Below are 11,154 nucleotides of genomic sequence, written 5' to 3' on the forward strand. Positions count from 1 at the left end.
ACTTAAACATAATAGAATTCATATAGTTTAGGAATGACTTTTTTTTTTTTTTTTTGAAATAATCAAACTTAACACAACCAAATTCAAGCTCACATGTCTTGGCTCAGCCATCTTGCTATGTGAAGAGACTATCAAAGGTCTAATTTCAATGTGAAATTTTTTCACACTTCATCATATTTGAAATGTCGATCGCTCAGTCATCTTGCTCAGCGGAAGTTTTGTTTCTTATGTGAAAGCACCAATGTCTAATTCTTACAAGACTCGGATCGAAGCACTAAGCAAGGAGAAACAATGCATTAACGGTGTACCCACCCGTGCCCCGGAGATATTTTTTGGTGGATAAATTCTTTTTTTTCACTGTCAACAAATAAACCAGAAAATTAATGCCATCCAACAATTTTATGTTGCGATCATCATACTGTGCCTTTTGCGCAAACATATCAAATATAACATACTTCAATTCTGTCAAATAAAATAGGACGCCTGACACCACATTATACAGCCAAGAGGGTTACTGAAATCCCAATACTATAAGCATAAATTAAGACAGTACCAGACCACAGACAACAGACAACGCTCTCAATTTTTAACTTGTAATCCGGCGGAGGAGGAGTTGCGCACCATACTGAGGCTGCATGCTTATCAGGAGTCTTGGAGCATGAAGGTAGGTGGCGGACACTACGAAAGAGTAATGCCTTAATATCATGGCCAGAGCAACTTTTGCTTCCATAATGGCTAAATTTTTACCAACACAGATTCTAGGACCTAGCCCAAATGGAAAAAATGAAGCCAAGTGATTTCTAGGCTCGTTGAACCTCAGCGGATTGAACTCGTTAGCATCTTTTCCCCATATATCAGTGTCATGATGAATAGAAGGCAAGGCCAAGAAAAATTGTGTGCCAGCAGGAACATCGAGGGTTCCCAACTTAACGTTTTTGGTTGTTTGCCTCATCAACATCACTGCTGGAGGGTAAAGCCGAAGTGTTTCATGGATTATCAAGTTCACCTATAAGAAAATACCGATAACAACAGATATGTGAAAAGTTAGGATATTCACTTTGGATATGTGACCCGTGTTAAAATTTTTGGAAGATTTGCCATTGTGATTACTCTAGATGACCTGCGTAAAACGTAACTAGACACTCTCTGATAGAAATTAAACTTAGAAAGCAAGAAAGGAATCGACTTACAATCTTAAGATCATTTACATTCTCTGAAAGAAGAACTTCATTTCCTCTGCAGACAGATAACACTTCTTCCCGTGCCTTGTCTTGCCATTCCTGATGCTGTGCTAAAAGGAGAAGTGCCCAGGTCAAAAGATCTGCCATGGATTCCTTTCCTGCAAAGTAGAAGGCCTTGCATTCGTTTATAATCTCCTCAACCCCCAATTTCTCTTCCTTCCCATCTTGATTTTTATAAGAAGACATCAGTAAACTAAGTAGATTTCTTGAATTTTCTCTTGCTTTGCTGTTAGTTTTGATCAGATTCCTTATTGCTGCACGAGTTTCCCTCTCTATTCTCCACCTTTCTCTGTTCTTCTTGGTGGGCAAAAACCTGCACATTGAGGAAGCCTGAAATTAAACCCCAAAGTCATTTGCCAAAGAAAATATCAAAATCCCTGGATTCTCAACATATTCCAACTCTATACAATCAGTCAAACTAAACACCTCCAGCTAGTGCTATACAAAAAAGATTGTTCCCGTCAAAATTCAATGCAGTTTAACCTGTGTTTTGTAATCCAACATAATAGAAGGATCCATCAGGCAAGAAGTTCAACAGCAATCACGTTGACAAGGTTGATTACTCAGTCAGTTCAATGTCGACTTGCTGGTACAACAGGAAGCCAAAGATAGTTATAAATTTTCAGAATTGTAAAAGATGGAATTTTGACCAAGTTTTTCCATAACAGATGCTTTTCATGTAACATATCTCTCCTGTATTGCTTTGAAATGGGAGCATTCCCCATGATTTCCTTTGATTAATGAAATATATTCATTTATCAATTATAATTATTATAGCTCTCCATAAATGCTCAGTCTAGCATGCTTATTTGACTCAAGACAAACCTACGAAAGTTCGAGTAGCGATATTTTTAATGAACCCGAAGGAAAGCGATCACCTGAAACCTGGGATGTAGACATTTCCTATAGCATCGAAGACAAGGTGCTTCTGTTTGTCCTGTAACGAGAATACTCGCTTCCCCTCCTCATAATTACTTCCAAAAGCTGTTTTGGATATAACGTCTGATGCAAGGTCTTGAAGTTCTCTATGTACATCCATCTCAAACTCATCTCTTTCTCCTCTTATTTCCTCCCACTTTGTTAGCATCTTCATAGTGCTCGCCATAATATCCAGCCCCCAACACTGTAAGAAATATTTTGAGTCAGGTAAGTGAAAATTTATGTCCAACTTGCAGTAATTATTGGGAAATTAGATTGCAGAATCATTCGGAATTAGTTATACATTCAATTATATATGAAAAAAAAGCTAATTAAAGACTCAATTACTTGCACATACTGATCAAACAGGAATATTAAGAGAAATTCTTCACATAATGATCCAACATTTCTGAGAATCCAGGACCTTGACTACTAATTGTAAACGTGAAGATATTAAAGTTAGCTTTAACATTCCCCACCTTAATCCGCTCCATCATAAAAGCTTGGTTGGCGATCCTCCTATGAAGAGCCCACTCCTCGCCGACCAAACCATTAAGCCCCTGTCCGAAGAGCAGCTTAGCCTGAGGGTTAAGCCTTACCTTCTCAAATGATCCACCACCCGTGTTCATGAAAATGTCCTTAATCATGTCAAGATCAGCTGTAGCCAATATGGGAATGACTCCAAACCAGTAGAGGAACGTCTTCCCATACTTGCGTGACCACTCGTGGTAAAATGGGGTTACCCGATGGACAATGTTGTGGTTAAAAGGCATTGTTTTCTTCCGTGCTTCAGTAAATGAATTACGATACTCTTCTGTGTTCCCAAAGATCGGGCGGTAGTTTGGACCACTGATGCCTTGCTTTCTAAAATGCACATGGATTCTCCATGGAACCCATATCATTGAGTGTATGAGTCTTAGGACGCAGACTGGTAGTAACACATAAACAAGACAAACAAGATGCATGTTGAACTCTCTCTCTCTCGATGTCCTTCTTGCTACTACACTTCCCCCAAGCAAGAGTTGTATAATAAAACTTACAGGCTACTTCATTGATTTTTTTTTTCAGCATAGTAAAGAAATTTAATAAAACATTACCATACAAAAATATTTAGAAAAATAAAATTAGTTTAACGCGTTACAAGTTTTATATGAGATTCGTGAGGCGGAGACATAGAAACTCTAAATAAATCATAATCTTCTAAACCAATATATTATAAGTCTAAATATCCGAGAAAAAATTAATTAATATAATATTTTTATATATATAAAATTTATTAAATATTGTTAATGTTACGGGTACTAATTATTTTTTTAATGTATATATACATGTTCATTACTAATTTCTATGAAGATTGAAGAGGCTGAGCATCTTAAAATAAAAGATGTGATCAATTATTATGAACTAGGGTGATGATTGCTAGCCAGGCCATCAACGAGTTGTGATGATTTTTAGATCCTTCATCCATTTTTTATTATAATTATTAGGTTTTATTTGGCAGTGTGGTTGCGGTTGCTTTTCAAATAGTTTTTCGTGCCAAAATGCATGCCAATGATGTTTTTTTATTTTTTAAAAATCATTTTTGACATCAGCACATCAAAATGATTTGAAAACACTAAAAACATATTAATTTGAAGTTAATAAAAAAATAAAAAAAAATTAAATTTTATTAAAAGCGCTTTTGAAACGAATGTTTCTCTTCAGTGATTAAAAAAGAAAGAGGGTTTAGGCCCCATCACTCACAGAAGCTTACCATTGGCCATTTTTTAAAATTAATATTTATTTATTTATATTTCTAGATTGTTTTAATATATTAATATCAAAAATAATTTTAAAAAATAAAAAAAATATTATTTTAATATATTTTTAAACTATAAAAAATAGATCAACAAAGTGAAAATATATTTTGCCAAATCAAATGCACACAAACAAAATGTTATCTGTCATAACAAGATGATATTACCCAGTGTATTTATCCGATCTCCATTAATAGAAGGAAACAAAGGAGAGGGGGGCCGGGAAGATGGATGCCGGTCCGACGAAAACATGATTGTCCACGCTACCATTACAATATTAATATTTTTCTGTTTTTTTCTACTACTACTTTTGATAGTGCAGCATCCACTACGTCTTGTGCTTGAATATTTTATTTTTTCCCTTACAACTTTTGGTAGTGCAGCATCCACTACGTCCGGTCTAATAATTTATTAATTGTTCTCTTTTGTGCATCTCAGCTTGTCTAACCAATGATGATGCTAATTAAGAAACAATTGATGATGTAGTGCGACTACCACAGATATTATAGAATTTAATTTCCACTATTTAATTTTGTCGCTTGAATGGAAGATGAGAGACTGAATTAAAGCATGATTTTTGCGTTTTGTGTGAAGCATGATATCCCACAACTAACCTTGTTTAATTTGATCTTTGAAGAGTTAATCTGAATTTCTTACACTAGATCATAGATTAAACCTTTAAAAATATGATTACGGTTGTTTTTTAAAATTCTTTTTACTTGGAAATATATTAAAATAATATATTTTTTTAAAAAAAATATTTTTGATATCAGCATATTAAAATGATCCGAAAATATAAAAAAATATTAATTTAAAGTAAAAGAATTTAAAAAAATTAATTTTTTTTTAAAATATTTTTAATACGAAAAAACTCATAAATAATTTATAAAAAAACACATCACAGACCAATAGAGGTCCTCCAGATACAAATAAGCTTCCCTCTGGCCCAATTATAAAGCCCAGGAAGAATACGAAACGAACAAACTCCAAATAAGAAAAACAATTGTTATGCGGCCAGTAGAGAATTCAGGGCCAAATAAGCAAGCCATTATTAGAGTATAAACGAGTAAAAATCTAAGTTTGGTAACGTTAACCTGCAAATAAAATGGAAGCGTGGTTCAATCCAAAGGAGAGATTAATGAGTTATGGTATTTATCATAGAACTAAAGTAGAAATGGTGGAGATTTATAACTTTGTTTTAGTTAAAAACCTGTACAAATCCTTTGGAATACCATGATCATGAAACTCTTGCTGTCTTTTGCCCTTCGCAGGAAGAAAATTTTATTATAACTTGGATAATTGATATAAGGGTAAATTCTAGTTTATCCTCTAAGATTAATGGGGGTTTCTCAATTTCACTTAAAAATATTTTTTAATGATTTTTTTTAATTTAAATTCATTTTTTTAATTGAATGATATTGAGATAATTCTATTGAAATTAAAATATTTTCCCTTATGATCACATAGATTAATAAGAGAAAAATTGAAACTATAATAAAATGCTAGCTTTTAGGTTGAGATGAATAATTGACATGGTTAATCAGAGCTTTGATGACCAAGCGGTCACGAGTTCGAATCTCACTATCTCTATTTATTTGATAAAAAATAAACACAAGATAATGTAAATCTGTACAAGTTTTAAACTCAAAAGGTTTTCATGTGAAATGATATGATAAAGAATAATATAAATCATATTTTAAGACCTTACCTATCAGCTTAAACTGTTGGGTTGAGATGATTCTTTAACCGTTGCAAGATGAAATTTTATAAGCTTTAAAGGAAAAGTTTAAACAGATTAAATGATTCTTCCCAGGAATATTAAAAGCTGATTAATTAACTTTACAGAAACTTAAGAGTAAATGCATAATGCAGCCGCCCTATATTTCACGAGCATTAAAATATATGAAGCCTATCAACCTCGGGCTTGTTCCCTTTGGTTGGGTATTCAATAAGCTACAGTCCGCAGGTAATTAGTGCTTGTTTTTTGAAATTAGATTATAAATTACTATAAAGAAGCGATCATGATATAAATTATGAAACAAGCATGACATTACAAAAGCACATTCAAATGGTGCCGTGGGGAAATATTTAGTGGGATATGGGATAGGGTAATGCAAGGTTGGAAACTATAAGATATGGTAGTGGGAGAGTATGATTTGACTTGTGAGTAGAGAAATTGAAGAGGAAGAACATTATGCTGTTGTACTGTTTGGAAATTCCCTCCTGTGTCGGATGGATCCAATACTTTAAGATGGATTCAAAACTTGGGCTAAATATTAACTTGTAGTTTGCACGAGTTTACTAACATTCTAACTTTTAGTTTAACTTAAATTTAAAACTTTAATATAAATAACTTGATGGTTTTTAAAATAATTTGGATGATTAGTAAAAGAAATATTTTGGTTTTTAAAAAAATTAAAATGATTTGTTTTTAATATTAAAATGTTAATATATTAAATTAATTTAGACTCTATAATTTAACCCATCAAACTTAAAATTTGAATGACGTATTTTGTCGGGATTAAAAACTATTAGAGCACTTCTTTAAATTAATTTAACCAGGCAATTCATTGAATTGAATTTATGGTAACCCGTGTTTGTTTCACCTACCATATACCCACACCATTAATTAAAATAAAATAAAAACGACCAAGTGGCGTTCGTGGTTGCCAATACATGTTTCTTTACCAAACTAAAGAAACTGGATCACATGAAAAATAATAATGTAGCCTAATTAATTTCATTAATTAAAATAAAATAAAACCGAACAAGATCAATATATATAGACTTGGAAGAAAATATCGGAAAATTACAGAATTATATATTGATTATATAGCTATTAACTAACTCAAAGCTGGTTTTGTTGCAAAAACGAAAGAAAATGAAAAAAGAGACAACGTTTTTCATTTTGATGTTGATGATCATGGCGAAGAAGAACCTGATTTCGACAGAGAGGACAAGTGGAATGAGACTGGAACCAGGCGTCTATGCACGCAACATGGAAGCAGTGCTTGCATTTCAGCAACTTCCTCAGCCTTTCACCATCCACGACTTCATGGAGGCAAACCACGCAATATGGGGTCTCGTAATCATCGTTCTTTATGGGATGATGCTTTTGGCGAAAGGTGAAAGAAGGGATGTGGTTTTTTCTCCAGAGTACCTCTGTGCATAGTCGTATGGCAAAGATGATGGCTATGATGACAATGGTGTTCTTGCAATTTGCTGTGGCTGCTATACAGCTAGCTACTTTTCTCATCACCAACTCCATCTCATCTTTCATCATCTTGTAAGAAAGATAATATCGAAGCTGTTTGCATATGTATCGTGAAGAGGAGAGGAGAGAAGAATATCGAAGCAGCCAGCAACCTTGTCGAAACAAACCATGCTACATCAGACGAATGTGTGTTGTTCCCTGGAGAATAGAAAAAAGAAAAAGAAAAAAAAGGAAGGCAGAGAGAATTAGGTGATATACTCTCGCACCGAAGGCACCATCAACAAGATGATGACTCGGCTGATCAACTACTCTTGATGATGAATTAAGCTTATATTAATGGTCACTTTATAAGGTGTCTTTCTTCTCTAATTTTACGGTGCATTTAATAAGTATTTGAATGTATTTTTTTATTTTTATATAATAGATGTTTTCGAACCTGCTTATTTCTGGACTAAAAATATTTTTTTAACTTGAAAATATATTAAAATAATTTTTTTATATATATATTTTTTAAACACTACACTAACATATTAAAATTATTAAAAAACATTAAAAAAATATTAATTTGATATTTTTTCAAGACAAATATAATTTTTAAAAGCTTCTAAAAACAGAAGTTTCCAAACTCCCATACAGATTTTAATTCGGAAGAATTTAATTATTGTGTTTTTGAATTCTAATCTCAAAATCCGAACATAAAAAATCAAAAGAATTGACAAACAATAGCCTTGACAACGACCTCTTAATATTTTAACCGTATTGTTTGGTCATCATGTATTAATTTGAACATATTATAAGTATAGATAATCGTAGCTTCCAAAACAGTATTATATAAGCGTAGGGCATGCTAGAACTTATTATTACTTCTCGTGGAAAATACCGTTTCCGAACATAAAAAGTTGTTTACATTTCGAGAGAGATTATTATTAAAAAATAATAATTTGATTTTACACACACACACACACGCAACCATATACTTATGATAAAAATCAACAATAATATTGGGGATGAATACTCCTATCAATATTTTTTTTATCAGCTCAGTTAACCAAAGTTTTGAATTTATGTTCTTTATCACGTAACTAATATTATTACCAAATTAATTAAGCACAGACGGAGGCAATAATTGGGCTACATAGATGGAGTATAATGCCTGAGGTCTTCGAGCAGGGTACGTGCTTAGTTGTTTGAAGGAGCAGGAAAGAGCAGGTACACCAAACTTCAGGATTGTCAATGCTTGAATTTTCAGCCAGTGCTCTGCTGCCATGCGTGACATGATCAAAAGGGAACAAACGTAAATTAAAGTCGATGATTCCCTGATGTTCTCTCCTCTCTATTTCCCCGACAGATATTGATGTTTCTATATATATATATATATATATATATATATATATTCTCAATTGAGAATTGAATATGAGAATTGCTAGTTATTTCTAATTGAAGTCACATTATCTAATCAAATATTGAGGTTGTTAGTTTCTTGAAACAAAAAAAAAAACACAAAAAAAATAAAAAATGTGTTTGGTTAAAAAACAAAGAAAAAAAAACATAAATTAAATGTTTCTTGGATAATTTTGATAAAAATTTTTGTTTTTTTTTAAAAATAAACAAAATAATAGGATCTTGTTATTGTTTTGGAACAGAAGATACGAGGATAGATAGATAAATAAGATATATTTTTTTATTTAAAAATATATAAATTCATTCAAAAATTATTACTAAACACGTTTATTTTATATTTGTATTTTTTCAATCAAACAATTTCTTTTTATTATAAGACACTGATTAAACAAAGCTTATGGTGATAATGATACATGCATTTTTTTTCCCAGTATAATGAATATCTATTGATTGGAACTAGCTACTGACATCTTGTTTGAGGTATTAATGAATTCATGATTTACTACTTAACTAGTTTAAAGGCTTGTGCTAAACTGGGAGTCAAATTAAAGATTTTTTAACATAACAAAAATACATGCAGGTAGTTGTTTATTTTGGGTTTAAAATTAAATTATATAGCAATTATTCTAATATAATTTAGTTAATTTGATTGTTTTGAAGGCAATCTGGTCAATTAATAAAAAAAAAAGGCTTAATGATAAAATTAGCATAAAAATCTCATAGCCTAATTTCTTGTCTAACTTGGATTTAAAATTAATCCATGTAAGAGTTTTTTTAATATAACTAAGTTGATTTTGTCAATTCAAAGGCAACCCGACCAATCAATAAAAAAAAGTATGGGGATAAAATTAAAAAAAAAGATAAATTTGAGAGAAAAGAAACCTCTTGACCTGACTCCTTGTATAATTCGGGTTTAAAATTACATCATGTAGGAATTATCCTGACACGATCTGGTCACCTTAGCAGGTCCATAGACAACTTAGACTATTATTAAAACAAAATCTGAGATGAAATTAAAAGAAAAAAAAACAAAAAAGGAATCAACTGAAAAAAAAAAAAAAAAAGAAGCTCACTCCGCTATTCAAGCATGGTTGGCAATGTGGTGTGACCATGTTTTTAAAAGAAATTATTTTTAAAAAAATTATTTTTTTTATTATTTTGATGTATTAATTTTAAAAATATATTTATAAAAAAACAACATTTTAAAAAAAACCATAATCATAATACTAAACAATAAACATGGACAGGCTCTCATGTAAACAGTGAAGCTACAGATGTAATTTCAGTATTTTAAGCATAGAAGGGTAACGAGCAGTCTTTGATCTCGTTATTCGATACTGAAGAAGTCAAATTAACCACTTCGTTTGACTATCTTGAACTGTTATGTATGTAGATTGAATTTGTTGTCGGTGATCTGACAAGTTAGGTTACCAAATCCAATGACTTATAGCGGCCCAGCGCAGATTTTGTCGATGAAGTGGTCTGCATTGATCATATATTCAGCACTTCAAAGAAATTCTTATAATTAATTGTTCTTATTAAATGCAATCTCATGGTGTTTGGGTTATAATATAAATTGTTTTTTAAAATAATTTTTTTTGATTAAAAATATGTAAAACACACACACATATATATATCATTGTTAAAATCATAAAAAATACTAAAATATATAAAATATTTCAATGACAAGTCTGTTCACATTAACAGTGCCAAGTGAATTAATTTTACTTGAACATTGTTCTAGGTGAATTAATTCACCTCGCATAGACTTGAAAAGCAGCTTTCATTGCTTTATACGAACCATCAGTTTTAATATAAAATATATGGGTCTCATATAAATAGTAAATTGCTTTTTAATGTTACCAAACATGATGTTTACGTGGTTTGCTTTAAAAGTTAAAGCTACCGTGTAACAAACACCCTCTAAATGCAACCTCATGGGTGTTTGGGTTATGATGTAAATTGTTTTTAAAAATAATTTTTTTGATTAAAACTATACGCGCGCGGATATATATCAATGTTAAAATCATAAAAAACACTAAAAAAATATATAAATTTAATGTTTTCTAAATCAAAAACAATTTTAAAAAACATCTAAATCAGAAATAAAAACTGTAGCGTTTACCATGCAGCCATTTCAAAAATTTTTTCTTTTATGAATCCATCTGGGATAAAATCAGCTAGCAAGGAGGGACATTAGGGATGACATTTGATACCATGGTTGGGTTTTATATACAGTTGAATAAAAAATAACCATATGAACCCAAACAAGTATTGATTTTTAATATATAAACCAAACCAAAACCCGAAACTTGAACCCAATCCGCACCTTAATGTTATAATTTACAATTATTTATTTATATACATGTAATTTTTTCAAACATTAAAATTATTTATTTAATTCAAGTCGTTTAAGCCGTGTGTTTTGGACATGCTATATTCATATCCAACCTCAATCCAACTTTTTGCCCAAAAAGTCTAAAACTTCTGGATTAGTCTCGATCGAGCTGGGGGTGAAATTCTCATCTTTAAAGAGGGTGATGACTTTAGTGATTCCAGATCAAAACTTGATATAAACTGTATA

The 11,154-nt window shown here is 31.4% G+C and overlaps 1 protein-coding gene across 1 annotated transcript; it reads right to left on the reverse strand.

Annotated features, from left to right (window-relative positions):
• Window positions 1-397: 397 nt before the first annotated feature.
• On the reverse strand, window positions 398-3,322 carry LOC18105023 (cytochrome P450 734A1). The gene is made up of 4 exons (XM_006375026.3): window positions 2,639-3,322; window positions 2,120-2,364; window positions 1,191-1,554; window positions 398-1,006 (listed from the first exon to the last, which is right to left on the reverse strand). Exons 1-4 carry the CDS (start codon window positions 3,122-3,124, stop codon window positions 587-589), a joined length of 1,515 nt encoding a protein of 504 aa, XP_006375088.3. The 5' UTR covers window positions 3,125-3,322; the 3' UTR covers window positions 398-586.
• Between the last annotated feature and the right edge of the window lie 7,832 nt (window positions 3,323-11,154).

This window comes from Populus trichocarpa, chromosome 14 (assembly GCF_000002775.5).
Source record: "Populus trichocarpa isolate Nisqually-1 chromosome 14, P.trichocarpa_v4.1, whole genome shotgun sequence".
Lineage (NCBI taxonomy): Eukaryota > Viridiplantae > Streptophyta > Magnoliopsida > Malpighiales > Salicaceae > Populus > Populus trichocarpa.